The following is a 21,018-nucleotide window of genomic DNA, read 5'->3' as shown; positions in this document are numbered from 1 at the left end:
TCTCGGACAGGAGAGAAAGTAGAATAGTAACAGACCCCACCTCACTAGTAAGGAGAAAACTTAAGTAACACTTCGACCAATTTTCGGTCTTTACAGCATTATTCTCGAATAAAACCTGTAAATAATTGTTTCCTTTCGACCAAATTTACTAAGGTATCGACATTTATCCATTAAGAACTTCAGTAAGTTAATACTTGTTAAATTATATAAATTTCCATATGTTATTAAGTTGCAACCTTTTTCACTAGTCTAGGAGATGAAATCATGTTCATGAGTAATCGTGTAGAATCGATTTACATGAGGGTTTATAGTTTCATTTCATGAGAAATGTTACCTGCTTAAGTATAAAAGTGCTCTTACTATAATAGTAGTGAAGACCAAAAGGACAAAAATCTATTTACGTTCCTCGTAAATTCGTGAAATGTGCAACCTGGTTGTACAAATTAGTGGTACAACGTAATTAGTACCCTACACACACCGTCGATCCAGGTGTGAACCGGATAGAAATTTGTTCGTAACACAAACCGTTCCAATTAAACTTAAAGGTGTCTCACTGGCTGATAACTAAGTATATTACTATATAGTAATTGACCACTACAACCAGTTTCTGTCACCATAACATCATGTATATGGTACTGTTATACACCTAAACTGAAAGTTCAGAAAAGAAACGTCCAAATACAACCAAAAAGGGGTGTCTAACTGTCGAAACTCGTGAAGAGATGGCCCTCAACACCAGGTTCTGTGACAGGTCGATCGTAGTTTCATATTACTTTTGTCTATCCGGGAACATGAATCGACATGTGAGATTCACTAACGTCGAAGATTATGTTTAACGTTTAACAATAACAAATAGTTGACATAACATACGATTCGAGACCGCTAACATAACATGGAAGCGCGCACAATTCATTAAATTATAAAAGGGTACAGGACACTACGACTAATCAAAGAAGAGACAAGGATCAATTCGTTGGATGGGCCGAACTGGGTGGATCAGTAGATGGAAGAAGTGGTGGATGAGTAGATGGAATAAGTTGGTGGGTATGAGTAGATGGTGAAAGAAGTGGTGGGATAGATGGAGAAGGTGGTCGATGGGTAGGATGAAAGTGTGGATGAGAGATGCAAACATGGTTGGATGAGTAAGATGGAAGAAAGTGTGGTGGAATGAGTAGATCGAAATGGTGGTATGACGCAGATGCGAAGAGAGTGGTGGATGAGTAAATAGAACGTGGGCCGATGAGTGGAAGTTGTGGGCGAAATAGCAGCACTCGTCAATGTCATTCATGTAAAAACAACTTGTCCTACGTAGTTGATAATTACCTCAACATTGCGGAAAACAACGTCAACTTTCTTCATTAACACATTAATAAACATGACTAAATTCCCCAGACGATTACATAATAAAATTAAAAAGTATTGTTTACGATGGTATGAAAGTCTACGGGGTGGCACCGATTTAGGCAGGCTGGCAAGGTCCGACGTTCGATGCGCACCGACCCTCTGCACACCCTGTAGTCCGTCGGACCGTTCACGGTCAGAAGCGTGCATGTCATCAGCTCCTAAAACAGTAAGTTAAAACATATTAACAAAACCACAGGTAAAACCAACATAGGAACATTTTACACAAACGTACACGGTAAAAAAAATCGTCCGCGGGAGCACGTGTCTATGGGGGAGACACCCCGGTTCGGCTCGATCAATTTGCTACTCCTCTTAAATGACTTTATGTGAAGTAAAGAAACGTAAGGTAAAGAAATCTATTGACAGTACTTCGTCACAAACTTTGTACCTAAACAAAAATTTGCGTAACGCGTTCTCGCGGTAGCCAATCAGTGGTGAGGATCTCAGGCTGCCGTCACTGACGTTGAATCAGAAAACAAAAACATCAGCCGTTAGCCGTTAGCACACAGAGCTCACAGCTCCACATATCTGTTCAGAAACTGGACAAAAGTTAAACATGAACAAACCACAGACTGTCTGTGTCATGGCGAATTGTATACATATCTGTAAATTGTATAATTGTATTTTTCGTATTTGGGATTTCTCTTTTGTCCACTCAAATACACAAATACACAATACAATGCTTTTCTCATCTGGCTCCCTGTCTGCTCGTCTACAATGAGAAAATTATATAATTGATTACTAATAATCATTTAAACCTGTTATTACCAATATCTCACAAATTCTTCATGTAAGCTTAAGAGCACAGCTGTATGTTGAGTATGTCAACTTTGCTTGGTTCATCTTACTGGGGGGCAGCTACATGGATGTCGGTGCAGTCCACAATAATTTTGCAGTTGAAGGCAGAATGAATTTATTATTGACTCAGAATGAAGCACAACTTCATGTCATACAATACATTGACTTTATTTGTAATTGTGTAAAAAGATATGAGCATTGATTAGCAAGCNTCTCTACGGACTGTTTTTCAGTGGGTTAGTGGAGTTAGTAGTTTTCAGTTCCCTGGACTGATTAACAGCTAAGCTCCCTTTCTCTTTTGTCCACTCAAATACACTTGGCCCTTTCTCTTTTCCATGTGGAAAATGGCAACTGCATATTCTGCTTTTCTCATCTGGCTCCCTGTCTGCTCGTCTACAATGAGAAAATTATATAATTAATTACTAATAATCATTGAAACCTGTTATTACTAATATTTCACAAATTCTTCATGTAAACTTAAGAGCACAGCTGTATGTTGAGTGTCAACTTTGCTTGGTTCATCTTACTGGGGGGCAGCTACATGGATGTCGGTGCAGTCCACAATAATTTTGCAGTTGAAGGCAGAATGAATGTATTATTGACTCAGAATGAAGCACAACTTCATGTCATACAATACATTGACTTTATTTGTAATTGTGTAAAAATATATGAGCATTGATTAGCAAGCAGGACCTGCAGGAACAGAGAATGGTGATGGATGGAGCTGGGAAGAGAGAAGAATAAAGAAAACAGATCAACTTTATTATCGGATATTAAAAATTCAATTTCAAAATTGATTTTTTATGTTTTGGATGAAATAATATGACTGGTATAGGTGCGAAAATAAAAAAATAAAAATGGATAAAATATTTTTTAATATTTATAATTCTGCAAATATTACGATGAACTCACAGCTATTTCGCGGCCCGGCAGTAACACCTCCGCGGCCCGGTACCGGTCCGCGGACCGGGGGGTGGGAACCCCTGCTCTATGGCACCTAACTAGACAACATGAATAAGAACAAGGCTGCAAAAAAGAAAGAAATGCATTTGATTTTTCATTATAAAATGACATGAGTGAATCTTGGACTAAATTGAATGTACAACGTTGATCAAATATTTGTGTTTTATTGCAATTGTTGTTAGTTAGTGCAAAAATATAAGTATATCAGTTAGTTAGGTTATATAAAAGTATGAAATTAAATGTTAGGGAAACTTCCATCCTACATCTGCTACCTGATCTCACGGCGAATTGTAAGTGGCTACTGCCTGATATCGAATGCTGTGGTTTTATTAAATGTGCCAACTGCTAGGACTGTCTTAGAGAAGATAGCTTTTCGATGCGCAGCTCCTCTGTCTTGGAACAGTCTGCAAAAGGAATGGAAGCTGAGCAATTTGGTTCCACTAAATGTTTTTAAAGCAAGGATAGATGCTATCCAATCGGAAACTGTTGGAACCTGTAAATGTCACTAGCTATGTAAACTGTAGTCGCTGTAAATATGCTGTATGATGTCCGTTCAGTTTTTCTGTTATGTTTATATGTGTTCATGTGGAACCTACTTGCAGCAGGTCACCCTTGAAAAAGAGATCAATGATCTCAATGGGATTCACCTGCATAAATAAAAGTTTGAAATGAAGTATTTATCAGACAAATTGTTGTATTTTTTTGCTTGCTTTCACTTTATAATGTTATTTTTATTTAAATGTTGTTGCTGAATTTGGTTAAAACTGCTCATAGAATATGCAAAATCTTTATCTACAAGTCAAAAGATCTCAATTCGGAAAGTAAGTGCAACTGTAAGACATAATACTATAGAAACACAGTACAATATCTACCTGAAATGTATAGTATAAGTACTATGTGCTGCCAGCAGATGGCAGTGTTGTTGTGTACTCTTCTTTACAGGGTAAAGAAAACAAGGGAATACCATCAATTGTTTTGGAAATTGCAACATTTTTAAATACTTTGCCAAATATAAAAAGTCCTGCCCTTGCAATTATACTTTAGTGAAGTAATAAAGAGTGAAATCAGCTAAGTTAACTTAAAGTATTAGTATCACAAGTTCATTTGTCTGTCCAAAGTCCAACAGCAGCGACCCACCCTGGAGCACCGACAGCGCCATGGCTTCAACAATGCAACCTTTTACCCAGAAACCCAAAGTGAGAGCATAAGATCTATTGAAATCAGAAAAAGTTATTATTATTATTATTGTTATTATTATTGGCGCAATGAATCACATTTCTTAGGGCCTTAACCTGCTGCCAAAGTTGACCTTATTTTGCAGGATTGTCAGGTCTGGTGAAGGCTTTGATATTTGAAGTTATCTCGTTATCTGTGTAGGCAAAAAGGCTCTATAGCCAGGAGGTAAGATTGTTAGCGTTTTATTAAAGGCATCACTTAATAAAACCCCAGATTGGCACTCGTGGGAAACTGTAAGCACAGGCGCATTAGTGAACTAGCAAGTATAAGGCATTTTAGAAGTGATTTAGACAAAGACATAATGTTAATATTGAATAGGACTTATAAGCAAAGACAAAAGATGTTACTCTTCGGTGTCAAATCCCAAATTTACAACCAATGTTTAGGCCTCTGGGTTAGGCCTACACACTCTAGCCTATGGGTGAGTTACAGTGATATTAAAGGTGTATTTATGGTTTATTTTAAATAAATACAGTTTGAATAAAAAAATTGTATCGAACAATTTGACATTTTTCCTCTTTTTTTTATTCTGGAGGATCTCGTGCAGATATGCCACATTTTTATAAATTATAAACCGGGTATTTAATAGAAAGATGAATTCAGTTGATGCTCAAAACCCTGCTTTGATCGTTTTCTGATAAACATTGTTTGTCTAACCCTAACCATAACCCTTAGCGTCAAGTACATTCAACATACAAAAAAAGCGACATTTGAAAAAACAAAAACGATAGATTACTTCACGCGAAAAAAAATGGCATCACAGCGGAAAATGTGACACTGCTTTTGAGATAATAAAATACTATAAATTCATAATCAGGTGACGAATAGGAAAGCGGTGTTTCCTTTAAGCTGTAAAAGGAAACAGCAGCGTCACCAGCAGTGAATCAGCCTGCAGACATAACCCCGCAAATAGGTTAATCCTCATGTTGTTACCTGCAGGGATTAACTTGTAAAAGCTTGTATGCGGACAACGACTAATGTGACAAGTCCTGTAAGAGTTCAGTTTAAGAGCAAGCATTTAGTAATGTAAAGAAGACGTAAAAACAGTGAATCAGCAGGAGAAGATATTCCAGAAAGAGTGAGGAGGAGCGGCCGAACAATCCTAATCCAGAATGATCCAGTGAGTCAGATTTAGTCCAGATTAACGCAGCGACTCACGGTCTGAGAGGCAAAGTGAATACAAACACAGACGGATGCATTTAAAACAAGCTGCTGCATATTTGAACGTGTAAAACTCAGATTTTTCCTTTGTTTCTGTAACTGGACTACCATTATTTTTAACTGGGACATCACATGGCTCTGCTGAGGTCAGGCTGGCTTTGGAGACAGAGTGAGTATTTGTGTTGTTGTTGTTCTAATATACAGTATACCCTTAATAGTCCGACAGAGGGGACATTTAAATTCTGCATTTGACCTAGTGTTAGAAGCAGTGGGCGGCCATTATGTTATTCATTTGAATCTGTAATTAATGTTGTGTTTTATATATTTGAAGTGTGTTGTTTTTATTAATTTTTACTCTGTAAAGTGTCTTTGAGTTTCAAGAAAAGCACTCAATAAATGATTATTATGTGTGGCGCCCGGGGAACACATGATACATCCAGGATGCTTGTTTTGTTATATGTCATTAAGGGGAAGTAAGAATTGATTGTTATGATAAAAAGCACAATTCCAATTTCTCAAATGTGTGGATTATTAGTTTTTTCTTATAATTGAAAATGGTTCTTCAGGAAGCTGAACATGAGATCATTTGTCCATTATGTTTGACAACAACATCCTGGGTGTAACAACAACATTACCAATAAATCAAGATGCTTTTTTGGCTCTTCTCTTTGACTCGTTCCCAATAAAAGCCTGTACTGAAGTTAAGGTTTAACGCTGTTTAAGAAGAAAGAAACAATAACAAATATCTGACCCCAGCTCCCCCTCTTTTTCTTTCCCTCGGATATCGTGAATCTTACATTGCTATTTTTTTGTAAATCGTGCTCTCCTACTGACGCTCCACTGTGTCTCCTCCAGCTTCTGTCCTGAAACGCTGGAAGTTGAACTGGTGCGACCTTTGGATCGATGGGAATCTTTGCTTCTATAAGAACGAGAGCAGGAGAGACCTGGAGCACCGAGTCAGCCTCAAGACAAGGTGTGTGGACGTGAGGTCAGGCCTGGAGTGTGGAGGTAAGACATGCTAACCCATACACAGTGGTGCAGTGATGACGTATCTTTGTAGACTGTAGTAGACAGATAGTATCTTTCTGGTTCCCTCCACAACACGGAAATGGGATATTTATTTCCTTTGGATTTAGGATTAGGCCTATTGCAGAAAATAATCAACGTTTATGATACTTAGACGTTTTGTTCAGCAGGATTATCTCCACATATTAACACCACTTTATGATTTCTGAAGTAAAAAGCTAATGTTGGGCTATAAAGGAACTACAGCACGGTCACATGACTTCACGTCACCACCGCTAAGCTAAAGGTGGCTAATGTTGGGCTATAAAGGAACTGTAGTTTCTTTATAGCCCAACACAGAAAATGGAGCTCTCGAAAACCTTTCCAAACAAACAAGAGAAACTATTGAAAAACATCTGGGACTTATCTCAATTGCACTTTTGAAACCACAGTTTGATTGACATCCCATTTTCTGCAAGTATGAAAAAAGGTTCTCATAATAATTGCACAAACAGTGTTTACTAAAAGATAAGTATGTCGTGTATATAATGCATACAATTAGTATTTAGTATGGAACTGGGACACAGCTTTTGTTTGATGATTGCTCTGCAGGAGCGCTTAGCAGCGAGGCAGTCTGAGATTCATTTATAGGAACAGATTCTTCAGAACAAGACAGAACGTCACTATTCGTCTTCAAGCAAGAATAACAACGAAAAACTTAAAGGGGCCCTATTCTGCTTTATGGTGTCTTCCCTCTCCTGTAGTGTGTTGTATAGGTTTTAGTGCATGTAAATGGTCTGCAAAGGATAAAGTCCCTGTGTTCCCTCCAGAGGGATTTTCTCTCCAACACTAACCTTTGTTTACTTCCTTAACATAATGACATCACTATGGAACACTCGCTCTCCTATTGGCTAGGGCTTCAACACCTTGTTCGTAGATAGATAGTTAGATCGATGGATAGAGAGATAGATAGAGAGAGATAGATGGATGGATGGATGGATGGATAGACAGACAGACAGATAGATACTTTATTGATCCCAATTTGGGAAATTCTTTATTTGGGCTAAGGGGCGGGACATCTCTAGGCGGTTAACCAATCACAACAGAGCCGGCCAGCTAACCAAGACAGAGGGTGTTCATTCTTAAACCGTACTAATATTATTCACTCAATTGAGTCAGTCCAGTCCTTCATTATCATTCCAGGTACAGATATAAAGGTTTACTCTAACCCTTTAATCATTGAGACAGAACTATATATGTATGAAAAGGTCCTACAAGGTTTCACTTTTTATTAAGCAACTCTCAAAATGTTTTGAGTGATTTAACACTGATGACAACTTGCATATTTTATAGTGAACTGCTCCTTTTTATAATGTGTGTTCTCTCTGCAGGAGTGTCTCCTCCAGAGAGTAATCCCAGGGAGAACCTGATCGTGGTTCAGCTCTCTAACGGCTCCACAGTCAACCTGTGTGCTAACAGTGAGGATGAATCCCTGTAGGTTTCTTCACTTCTCTCATGTCATTATTCACTCTAGCTTTCAAACTAGCTTTCAAACTCTGATCAACAATTAGGGCTACAGTCTATGGGTGTTTCTCAATGTCGAGGAAGTGTCCTCCAAAGCCACTATTTCAAGCATACTACGTCATCGAGTGCCGCCGAAGGACTGTTCCAATGTCCAGCATACTTCCGGCGTACTTCGTTTGGAGACATTTCGAGGCTGCGCATGTGTAGACTCCGCGGTCTTAAAATCCCCACAATGCTTTGCGCACGGACCAATTTCCCCAAATCTGTGGCGGAAAATGTAGGGCGGGGCCTCTCATACGACGCACACCNTTCTACAACCAGGTGGAAGAGAGCTCTCTCCTGAGAGGCTCAAATAACCTTTAATAATTATAATGATCATATCAAGGTGTGCCTTAACCTCACTGAGCTGAGGTTATTTGAGCCTCTCAGGAGAGAGCTCTCTTCCACCTGGTTGTAGAAAAGCTCTTTAAATTCGTTAGCATAGCTAGCTAACCAGATGCTAATAACAACAGATCGCCACTGTGCTTACAACTAAAGACACAGCCACGCAAACACTGCGGCATGTGTACAGCTCCTTATGGGTACTGCAATATTTGAAGAGCTGGAGCGGCGTTCCGGTGCCCTCCGTAAGCACTCAAGTCTAGTCTACACTCCTTTCAGACGAGACATAACCACGTGAAGACACGTTACGCTCGTGTTATGTTCAAGGAACCTGTCCTTGGCCAGGAAAAACAGGCACTCGCTTGTTTAATTATTTTGCGATCTAGATTTCTTCTTCTTTTTTGAAGTGAGAAGTTGTCCGTCAGTCGGACGGACTAACGGACGGACTAACGGACGAACTGACGGACCCCCACACCCCCCCAAAACGAAAACTCTTCGGTTCTCCACGAATTACACAAGTCACCCAAAGCAGCGTTAAAAAAGCGGGAGGCGCCGAAAAGCGACTAATTTGCATCACTGCAAGATGTAAACAAATGTTATTAGAAAGAAGTTTAAAGTGTGAATATTGAAAGTATTAATATTGATATAGTCAAGAAGTGTAAGCAGCATCCAAATTCTAGCTAAGGAAGAAATGGGTAGTCTACGGATTGCCAGTCCTGGAGATGAGGTCCACTTATCTCATTCCTCTGAAGACCTATTTTGTTCTCTTATTTAACCTGCGACAAAACATTGTTAGGTGCAGAGCTTAAAACTGGGAAAAAGTGTGCTCTGATTTGTGTTTCATGGATTTGCATAGAGAGAAATTAGAACATATTAACATGAAGTACGGCAAGTTTGAAACAGGTGTGGTCCTTTCTGACAAGGCCGTACCAGTCACTGCCTGTGTTCAGCCTGGGACTGGGAGATCTCTCCCTCACATGCACACACATCCAAATTCCCATGAGGCACAGTGACAGAGTTGCCATGGTTACGGGGCTGAAGTGCCCCAGACACCAGGAGCTGAGGGGAAGTGGGGTGGCTGGAGGTATCATGTGATCATCTGGCTCTGTGAGCCCTTCACTAAATCAGGAAAAAATGCCATCCAGGATCAGAGTGAATTTTCTTCTTTTTAGTACTCTGGTTGTTTTACTGCCTTTCATTTAAATAAATACAGTATGAGCTCTTGCATATGATTTAAGGTTTTAACCTAGGCACTATGTTTCAAGAAGACCACTGTTCTCCCTAGCAAACTCAACATGTCAGTTTTTTCAAAATTCCTACAATTTTGCCTTTATGCTTCCGGCACCAATTTGTAAGCGCTGCGGAAGATGGCTTTAACAATGTCATCATTAAGACTTTCTTAGATTGTCTCAGAAGAACAAACCTCCTGAGCTTTTCCCCATCAATTTGCAATGCAGTAAAAGAGGCCACACACTCTTCGGCCAATGTAATGTAGCAGCGATGCGTTCCGATGCACTGGAGCATGAGTCTACATCAGACTCTCCAAAAGATGGAACAAGTGCAATGTGTTTTCTGAATCCATTTTGTCCTGGCACTGAGATGATAAGAGTTTTCTTGCACAACTACAGTTGCAAAAAATGTTTTACATTAGCGTGTTAGAACCTTCAGAACAAAAACATCCACAATCCACAATGTTTTCCCTTTGACCGCTCATGTGAACATCGAGTCCCCATACAGAATGCAGAGAAATGGTCATGGCATCCATGTGACGGGCCTCTGAAGGTATCCCTTCAGTAAATCACCGGGGTGTAAGGAGTTTTTTTGTCCACTTGTTTAATGACACACTAACTGTTGCAACAACTAAATACTGTAACTCTAGCAATGGGCATGGACCCAGGTCAGCACAAACTCAGATTATTTGGGATTTTGTTCTATATTAACATGAACAGACACTTTTTCCCATATTTATAATGCCTCAATTCACTGAGCTTTAATGTACTTCAACGCTGATGTTGGTATCAGAGCTGTATCCTGTTTGTTCCATTTTTGGGAAGTTATATTAGCTGCTTTTAAGGTAGATTTCACTAACTATATGCAATATTTTCTTGCAAAAATTAGGAATAAATCACTGTGTAGAAGAAAAAAAAAAACACTTTTTTCTCACAGACCCCAAGAGAGCTCCTAGGCAGCTGAGGGGGGGCTGGCCCCATGCTAGCTGGCATAGTTGACAAGGCATACCGCACCCCTACAGTACCCAGGGAGAGAGTACAAAGGACTCATTGTGTTTGTGTGTGTGTGCATGTGTGCTGCACTCAAGGCCTTGTTATACTGCCTGCAGTATTGTTGGGCTGTTTGCAGTCTTCCTGCCAGCCTGCGAGCACACAGATCCGTCTCTCAGACAATGTGCGTCACAATGTTCAAGTTACAATTGAGGTGTTTAGCTGATGCTCTTATCTACTGCAATTTACAACTCCATTCAAATCATTGGGCGTAGTAATGCAGCCTGGGGCAAAACACAATGTGGAAGGTGGAAGACTAGCGGATTTTAAGAAGGAAAATCGTGTTGTTTGTTTATTCTACACACTTGCCTGTCCATTTATAGCAGAGAGTGGTGCAGGAATGAGTCTTAAACCGAGGAATTGAGTTAGCATTTTAGCACTTGCGGGTCCCCTCGTCTTAAATTTTAGTTTAAGACGAGGGATGCCAAAATTAAGGTCTGTGGTTAATACAAGCTTAGAAGATTTCCCCTTTTTGTTCTACAACATAAACAATTTCAGTTAACACCCCACTGGTGGATGTATGAAGCTTCTACTTCAGTTGCTAACAATTAGCTAAATAAGACGACTATGGCCGTTTCTCAATCGCGAGGATGCTTGCTTGGTAGCACATGTCTTCCGAGTCACTTCCTTCAGAAGCTAGGCAAGAATCCTTCCTGGCATTCGGAAAACGAAGAGTGGAACAGGCTAGCAAGTGTGCAGGTGTGCGTCATATGAGAGGCCCGCCTTACATTTTCCGCCACAGATTTGGGGAAATTGGTCTGTGCGCAAAGCATTGTGGGGATTTGAAGGACGCAAAGTCTACCCATGTGCAGCCTCGAAATTACCCCCAAACCAAGGAAGCGGCCTCTGTGGAATTCCAAGTATGCTGGAGATTGGAACATTCCTTCGGCGTCACTCGATGACGTAGCATCCTTGAAATATTGGCTTGGAAGCCAGTTTCCTCGCAGTTTCTTCACGCTGAACTGTGGCCGCCTTTAGCTTAGCAGTGGTGAAGTGAAGTTGCTCATTAATAGCCCAACTATTAGCCTATTGTAAAAGAAGTGTTAATATGTGGAGATTATCATGCTGAAAAAAAACGTGTCAGTATCATAAATGTGTGACTGCCACGATCTTGTTTTTAAATGTTCCAAAATCAAATGGATCAATCCCATTGGCTTTAGCAGAGCGAACCCTTTGCGATGTTCACTTCCGGGTCCTATAATCTTCCGGCCATGTTTACTCATTACACCACAAGAGATAAGTTATAGCGAGCTATTGTTTGTCCATAATGGAGCATTACTTTGCATGCCCATTTAAGTAATAAAGTCACTGCGTGTGACTCTGAAAATTCCACTCAACTACAAAAAGACAAAAGGTGACCAGACAACTCAGCAATAAATTGGCTCCGTGGCTTTCCTTTGACTTATTACCAAAGTTATAAAAAAGGTTTCTCGAGTACTCTTCAGGGACGCCATGTAAACTACACTTTACGCAATGCCCTATTTACCATAAAGAATAAATGCTGTTTGTATTTTGTGAACCTTTACATATTGGAAATCAGCAGGGCGTTAAAGGGCAAGGTTAAACAATGGATAACTAAACATAGCATTCACTCCAGTGAGAGTTGCTCAACAAATGCCAAGATCTATACATTGTGGGTTTGTTTTTAAGCTATTACAATGTATTCAAATTAATTTGTTTTGTATTCTGTGAATACTGTATAGATCTTTTTTATGTTGATATTTATATATTGACTGTCAAAGTTGTTTATTTTTAAATGTTTTAACTCATATGCAACATCTTGGCAATATGTTCCAGTACGAAAACAATAAACCAATTTGGAATCACTTAAAGGTGGGGTATGTAATTTTGGAGAAACCAGCTGGAGTGCGCTAGAATTTGAAAATAAACAACCGGAAAAAATCTGCCACTTCCTTACAGAGCCCCTCCTCCAACACACACAAACGCGCACATGACCAATGAGGGCACGAGATAAGTTTGTGCACAGATGGAAGGCTGACAGGCAGGTAGGCCATCTAGTTATTTCAGCCGGGCCGGCTAAAATGATTGGTCGTGCTTTTTACAGTACTACGGATTCCACAGATGACATTTTTTTATGTATTTATTGTCAAAGCATTTAATATATTCATTGCCATCGGGATGTTAAGAGCATTTTATGGAATATAACAAAAAGTGTTTCTGAAATAAATGACATACCCCACCTTTAAGTTTGTCTTATCTAATCCATGTGCTGATGAAGTTTGGTCGATGTTTTGATTATGCAAGCATACAGAACAAAAAGAGAACCTTATTGTTTACAAAAATATTTCAGTTGTGGATAATTGAAAATGAAATGAGGTTACTTTAATGTCGAGCCATTCAGACTATTATTTTATATCAGATCCAATGGTGAGCTGTACAGTTTTAACATCAACAGAAATACTTTTTATGTAAAAAAAAAAGAGATAACGCATGTTTGTTTTTTTAAACGTCTTCTCTGGGCTACAAATCTCTAGAGATAGAAAAGGGGGTGACAGTGTGGGGGGCTGGAGGGAGGGGAATGGGGGGAGAAGATAAAGAGAAAAGACAAGGAAGTAAATACATTTATAGGGAGGAATGTGAATGGTGAGGCTGTGTGGAATTCTGTTTGGACATGGATGCGGCAAACAAAAGTATCCCTAGGAGTCAACTTCGGATGGCTTTACATGCTAGTGACACACAAACACACACAAGGCTGGGAGGCCAGGAAAGCATGTGAAGGAGCTCTATTCAGTTTTAAATTGTGGCCTTCTATTTGCAACCACCTGAACACCTAAAAGGGAAAACATTTCACCATTAAGCAGGGGGTTCCCCAAATGTATACCGGCGTGAGTTGAATGAACAACTTCTTAGCTATAACCTGGCTAAATGCAAACCCTTTAAATTGAGATGAATGTTTAACTGTCTAACCCAAAAATAAACACAAAAACAAAAACAGGAATCTAAACTACAACTCGGTTAGCTGAAGTTTTTAACCTATTTCATAGATACCACCACTCCTGTTACAAAATGTGCTTTACCAGCTAAACAAAAAAGCTGCCAGTAAAAGGATTAAAGGCACTGTGTGCTAACCGTTTTCTGAAGTCAGGTTGTCTAAATGATATCTTTCCCTGGAAACCTGCTATCTTTCCCTCTCTACTGTAAGAATATTTTCTCGTGTCTATGTTGATACTTCTCCCTCCAATAAAATTTCCCTAGTGATCCAGAGCTATTTGAAACACTTCAAAAAGAAAACACAACAAAAACAGTCAATCAAAACACAACACCAAATTAGACCTTTTAGAATTGCATTGGTCCAATTGTGTTCTGCTGCAAGGAGGAAAACTAATTGATATCTGCATCTTCTTAATTCAAGCTGAAAGAATGAACTCCATATAATAGAAACACATGAATAACTCCCTGAATTCTTAGTAGTCGATCAACACCAAATGGACAGATCGGTAAAACTGAGTTTCTCCACAAAGATGAAAAAGCACCAATCAAATCCTTGTGTTGATTGGTGATATGCTCATATTGAGATATGCTCATATTGGAAATAACTGTAAAAATCTTTTTTTAAGTTAGCCAGCTTATGAAATCTTGGACCAACACCACCAATTAGTCCAATCACCAACTAAAGGGGGCCACCCCCCAGACGACAAAAGTCAGCCCGATAACCTCAGGAAAATCTAACACTGAGCATGACAATGTTTCCATGGTGATGCCCTGCCTTAGCTGCCTCCACTTACTGTCAACACATGCAGGCTCTAGCGTAGGGCAAGAACACTCACCCAGCAGAAGAAAAAACGTTTCACTATCTGATGATGTTTTGAGGGAGAAGCTAAAAAAAGAGAAACTACCCATAATGACTGACCAAATGAAGAGTGTTGCTGAAAACACCTTAACATACAAAGAAGTAGTCCTCTTACGAGGTCTTCCCTTCTACAGTTCCTTTCTGGTTGTGTTTGAATGCTGATACTGTTGCAACAGATGTCTACAAAGCTAACAGAGCAATGCTGCTAACTGGGTTCTTGTCAATGTCCTATCACTTAGAGATAGATGGATGATACAACAGAAGGATATATTATATATTTGGGGGATGGGAGACACCAAAGAAAGTTCTTTTTGAAACTTAACACAAGGCCAGGGCTCTGCTGGAATGCATTCAGAAATCAAATCAAATGTTCCTTCAGGCCCACAAAGAAACTGACTTGAGTTTTTAAAGCATGAAAGCACACTGCTACAAGGACAATAAACTTTAACGATTAGGAAGTAAAAAATCCCAACTAACAATGGTAAACAAAAAGAAGAAAGTGAAACAGTGAGATAAACAGTTGCAGCAGATAACATTCCACTCGAAGAAAGTCTCACCTTTCTTTGCACACAATACTGAGCAGATACGAAGGATAACGTGTTAATTATTTTAGCAGCTCTTGCAGGTAGACAGATTCAGAAATGTGTGACATAGTTTCGAGACTTTCATAATAAAATATGTTGATGCATTAATTAGCTGGTAAGGAATTCTCAAATGGTGGTTTATTTCATTTTTCACAACTAGATACCACTGCTTAATCTCAGGCAAGAGTAACACCTTTACATAAAAATAAATACCTCTTTTGAATAAGAAACAAAGGGGAAGAAAGTGTTTTGTAGACAAAGCAGAAACATTTGGGGTTCAAACAAGATGTATGCAGTAATGTTGAAAAAGTAAATTCGCCCATCTTCCACTTAATTTATTCTGAGGGTTAGATTTCAAGATAAAGTTGAGTCATAGGTACTAGACTAGCCTCACTGGAATGCTGCAGGTTTTCACATGGAATGCCAATGGAAACACATGGTAGCAAAACCTCTGAGAAATTAAAATTAGGGGAAGAATATCCAATAATCAAGCCCTCATTCTTAAAAATATAATGAAGCAATAGCTCACGACAGGCCGTGGTATATGGTCATTATATCACAGTTAAAGGGCGTGGTTCGGTCGGACGCGAAGCTATTGCTTTTATAAAACGGTTACCAAGTGTGGCAATATGAAAGAAAAATACACTAATTTAAATAGTTTTTATTAGTAAATAATGATGTTCAAAATAAAATAGTCCCTCCGTTGCCTTCTGCACAAAACATAGTGCGAGGTGGTTGCTATGCAACAACACTAACAGCTAGCGAACATATTTGACAAGCGTTGATCGATTACTTGGCTATTTATTTACATTTATGTGTATGCTGCCGTCTATTGTGCAGCCACTGAAAAACTCTCCAGCATCAGTAGCATGGCTTACGTGGTCACTTGTAAAGGTTGAGGTTGTTCTAGGCTGTTGCTCGGCGTGGCGAGAATATTGCTCCACTTTCTCCGGTCCCCGAGATTGGGCTTCCAGTAGCTCTGGAGAGAGCTTTCCCACCTGTAGCCACTAACGGTCATCATTTCTCTGCTTTGTTTCAAGACCCGCATCAGAAAGCTTTTGAATGGTGGTACTTTTCCAGTTGGTCTGACCTGCTCTTCACGTAGCTCTGCATGTCGTCGTTTAGGTGCATTTTATTTCTGGAGATAGGCACTGCTCAATCCACTCCTCCATAGTAAGGCCACCCCGGAGGTCGAAGTTAAGGGATAATGTGCAGCGAGGCGGTCATTGTGGGTAAAAGAACACCCGACAGGCAGATCAAAAATAGTCTGTTGTTACTGTGTTTGAACTACGTAGCAACGGCAGGAACTGCTTCAAAAACTTTTTTGCGGACCTATTTGATTAAAGATTTGAAAACATCGTTGCTTGCTTTAAAAGTAGCACAATTCATTATGTCAAACCTTGGAAAGTATCTAGATATCCCTGCCCTAATGCCAAAGTAACTGCCAACTAAATATGTTTTGCCGTTTGATGTCTTTGTCTGGACAGTTGCGTAAAAAGGAGGGTTTCTGCCCTGTTACTTCTCCGCTGTTTTCATGTCCCAGTTTGAAAAGCAAACTGCATGCAGTTTGCTGTGCACCGTGCAGGGTTTGTTTACAAATGAAAAGAAATGAAAGCTCTGTGGGGATCTTTCTTGGAAAAAAATGTGCCAACCAGAAAATGTGACAGCACCTGCCAGCTCAAATAAGCCTTAGTAGATACTGGCCTTAGTAGATACTGGGCTATAATTGTATAACAGTTAAAGAAAGGCAATTATTTATGTAAAAGAAGACTACAGTAAAAGGTTATTTCATAAATGAGTATGTAAAGAAAGTGTAGGTGATTTTTTTTTCATATCAAAGATATTTGTTTTCCTTCCCAGACACAGAAAGGTAGGTACAAAAAAACAACCAGCTATTCTTATTTTAAACATCTGTATTGGCCATTTATTTTAAAAACGTTGCATCTTGGGGGGGGAATGGGGGAAAGACAGGAGAGAGAGTGAAGTTCTGCTCCGTGTCCACTTGGTAATGATGGGTCCTAAATGTCATGTGATGCTGTCATGTGAACGAGTGTGCTTCTGTAGACTCTGTGCTCTTTCATTCCAGTAAAACTCCTCAGAAAACATTAGAAACCAGTATTTGACCAATAAACAAAACAATTGACAAAACTTTGAACTATGAAATATGTTAAACTTTGGTGAGCTTCAGCGGGGTAATGCCATATAGGAGCTCCCTCACAAATACCCAGGGGTTAAATTGGGCTGGGGCTGTCCGGGGCTAAGCCCTGGCACATAGGACGATGCTCTGACGTCATCACCCTCACACATTTGTCATATGTTTACAAAAAAGGATATATATGTTAAGACGTTTCTCGTTCTTAATATAGACTATTTAGGGTCTATATGTGTTGACTTTACTTTAAAATAGCAGATCTCTGTGACCGGATATAGTTTGGCTTAGACCCCGGCCCCACACGGTAAAACGCATACGCAAGCGCAAAAAAGGCTTCCGTTCACACGCATTCGATTCATTAACGTGTCCGTTCACACTAGACCGCTGGAAATGCTGGAAATGATGTAGTACATATGTCAGGCCTGTAAGTGGCGCTGCTGCCGCCCGAAATACACCAAAAGCAGCGAAGAAGACCCCGGAGCATGGTTGCCATGGTTGCCCTTCTGTTTATTCTCCGCGGTGGACGGCGTGTTCTCCTGCTGTATCTCTCAGGTAGTCCACCAGCAGATGAAAAACACCCACCTCTCCGCCTCTTCCAAGGAACGAGGGGACCGTGCGGCAGTTTCCGTAAAAAAAATGTTCCGCCGGTCAACATGTCCGTTAAAATTTAAATCTTCCGGACAAAATTAGGAAAGTGCCGGTCAGAGGTCTTCTTTGTTATTTATTGAGCTTGAAAACAAATTGATAACGACTCTGTTCTCTGTATAATAATATTTAATAAACGGTGACTGCCTCTCTTTTTCTCCCCCCTCTTCTGACAGCCCAGCAGCAGCAGGAGACGTGGGGAGAGGGAGGCGGGCTCTTTCATCGTTATCAGAAAATGATCATATAGGGCACACACGGAGCCGTTGGACCCCCAGAGCGTTGCGTATGCCGGTCTACCCACCTTGGGACCCGTTACCGTAGTCGTTTATTCCCCCCCCCACACACAGAGCGCGCGCTATGCATGGGGCCGCCTTGTGGGGTTTCCCGACATGTCGTTTCAGTAAATTAAAGGGTGTTTCATGTTGTCGTNGTGTGCCTTGGCAGTCTCAGCACTTGTGGAGCAAACACACTCTGTCATGGTTGCAAAACTTTGAGTTTGGGAAACTGGTCTCTGGAGGAATGCAGGCGTTGTCAAGGAATTGTGAGACACATTACATTATTACATTACATGTTACTTGTTAGACACTTTTATCCAAAGCGACTTACATACTCAATACTATGGACAATCCCCACAGGAGCAATTTGGGGTGAAGTGTCTTACCCAGGGACACAACAGCATGCTGACTGCAGTGGGGTTTGAACCACCAACGCACCAGACCACCAACCCACTGCGCCACAGCCTCCCCTACATCAGACTAAAAAAAAACTACCTAAATTAGAAATGTAACTTGTTGTTCTAATATCTAAATACTTTTCTTCTGTTTGACCACTGATATGTCGCCACTGTCAGAGATCTTCCTTGACTACTTACTTTTTAACTTGCTTACTAACTGCATACAGTATATGCTCAATTTCCTTATGTAGCCACCAAACTGCTTTGTAACTCTCAAGTTAGTATGTGATTTAAAAAGTCCAATTGTTTTTGGTAACTGAGGCTCAGGAGGTACATGGACGTCCTCTTTTAAAAATGTTGAATCGTCTTTGAGCAAGATACTTAACCCTAAATTGCTCCCGATGGTATGGCCAACATTGTGTAAATCATGAGTAAATGTGTGTGAATGCTAGTTTTCCTAAGCAGGTGGCACCTTGTTTGATATCGTATCTGCCTCTGTATGAATGTGAATGAAGGTTATGTCTATGTGAAAGCTCTTTGAGAGGTCCCAAAGCCTTGACAAGCGCTATATAGCATGCTGCTCCCAACAATTAGGTATATAAGAGAGCACTATCTCAATGTTGATGGCTGAAGGTCAAAAACGTCTGGGTAGTGATCACTAAGCAGATAACAACCAAAAAGGCTTTCTCCTTACCGGCAGGTCCACGCTGACGTCCGTCCCGTCCAGTAAGGACACACGGCAGGTGATGACAGACTTTGCGTCCCCAGCAGCAGGGATGTGCGTTACGGCACGCTGGGCTTCCCGTAACCGACTTTTCTCTGCATGTTTCCGGATGGAGCGTCGCCCCAGCGTCCTGCGCAGGAAACTCAGCATGATGGGGGAGAGGGAGGGTCACACTACCACACCTGTGGGAGAAGAGAAGATAATTGTGTATTAGTGAACTGCACAGGGCTTTAGAATCGTTTAAAGATTTAAAAACAATATGTGCATTTTGTTTGTCATGTGTATGCTGCGACCACAGAAAAATAAGCAGTTTTATTGTTTTGTTGGATAATGCTGTCAATGTCATTTAGCAGCTAGCTAGTTAATCACAATGAATACCTGACAGAAACTGCAAACAAACAGGTGAGCCCTTTTTTCATATTGGCTATATAGTTAGTTACCATTGCATAATATGCAGGATGCAGAGAAGGCTACCGTCTACGTTGTTCTTAACATTAAGTGTATATTAACTAAATTGTTTGCCTGGCAACCAGTGGTGTAAAGTAACTAAGTATGTATTCAAGTCCTGTGCTCAAGTACAATTTCGAGCAACTTGTACTTTACTTCAGTGATTTGTTACTACCTTGGACTTCTACCCAACTACAATTCAGAGGTATATCATGTAATTTTACTTGGATTTATGATGTGAAATATAATCAACACTTGCAACACAATGCTGCATCTTTATCAGCTTTGATAACACTTAAAATGTATCAACAATTATAATCAAAACATATAATATTCATTATTCTGAAATCTTAAAGTATATTTGATGATACTTTCGTACTTTTACTTGAGTAACATTTTCAAAGCAGGACTTTTACTTGTAAAAGAATATTCTAGTATTTCTAGTCTGACATACACCTAGAGATACATGTTGGCTGACAGAGTTAGATTTAATCTGCTAACAAATACAACAATCGGATAATAAAGCTAAGCTACATCAACGGATATAGCGTTTTATAAAGTAACTCAGTCGGAAAGAGGAATAATTGACAGCAATACATCGTATCCTGTTAACATGTATTGCATTATAAGCCCAATTGTTACACTAACCCTGTTTAATAATAACGGAAACAGTAAACGATTGGCTTTAAGGTGAGCTAGTGCTAACTGTTAGTTTCAGTGTCATAATGATAACACTTACTTAACATTAAGATAACGAGAACATGTACATATTCTAATGCTTAATTATTTCATTTAACGTTACTGTGTTTCTCTATTCGACGAATTGAAAAAGAGGAAAAGATCAAAAGTATTTTGGAAATGTAATTAACTTGACATTTAAATTAATTTGCAAAAGTAAACTACTATGTAGTACACTTAAAAGATGTGTAAACTCGTTTAGTATTTGTGGTGCACGTCATCCAGGAAGATAAACCGCTGAGAAATTACTGAGCTTTCTGGGCTGCTAAAACCCCTTAAAATGTCTAAAATACAATGACAGGCAAAAAAACTTCTTTATGCTTCCGCAAAAATAATATTAAGTAGTCAAATAAATAAACTGTGTAACCCTTGGCTTTACATTGAACCCAGTTTAGGCCTGAGGTACCAGATGAAAGCAAATGCAACAGGTGTGCGCTTGTTTTAAAGCAGGAGCTAACCGTTAGCACCGAACGCACACAGTACACTCAAGGCT

General features: G+C 39.8%; 1 protein-coding gene across 1 annotated transcript; it reads left to right on the top strand.

Annotated features, from left to right (window-relative positions):
- The first annotated feature begins 5,694 nt into the window (after positions 1-5,694).
- Positions 5,695-19,554, top strand: plekhb1 (pleckstrin homology domain containing B1). The gene is made up of 4 exons (XM_010771638.1): positions 5,695-5,731; positions 6,418-6,570; positions 7,959-8,061; positions 19,317-19,554. The coding sequence occupies exons 1-4, from the start codon at positions 5,695-5,697 to the stop codon at positions 19,552-19,554; spliced, it is 531 nt and encodes a 176-aa protein (XP_010769940.1).
- Positions 19,555-21,018: the final 1,464 nt, after the last annotated feature.

Source organism: Notothenia coriiceps, unplaced genomic scaffold, assembly GCF_000735185.1.
Source record: "Notothenia coriiceps isolate Sejong01 unplaced genomic scaffold, NC01 NC01_scaffold00010167, whole genome shotgun sequence".
Lineage (NCBI taxonomy): Eukaryota > Metazoa > Chordata > Actinopteri > Perciformes > Nototheniidae > Notothenia > Notothenia coriiceps.
Note: the sequence above shows the minus strand (reverse complement) of the source record. Positions and strands in the feature narration are given on the sequence as shown.

Bases quoted from the DNA above. Each gene is read 5' to 3' on its own strand.
- plekhb1 (XM_010771638.1), top strand. From the start codon at position 5,695: ATGGCTCTGCTGAGGTCAGGCTGGCTTTGGAGACAGA. The intron at 5,732-6,417 runs GTGAGTATTTGT...TGTCTCCTCCAG, and splicing joins AGGCTGGCTTTGGAGACAGA to CTTCTGTCCTGAAACGCTGG. The intron at 6,571-7,958 runs GTAAGACATGCT...TTCTCTCTGCAG, and splicing joins GTCAGGCCTGGAGTGTGGAG to GAGTGTCTCCTCCAGAGAGT.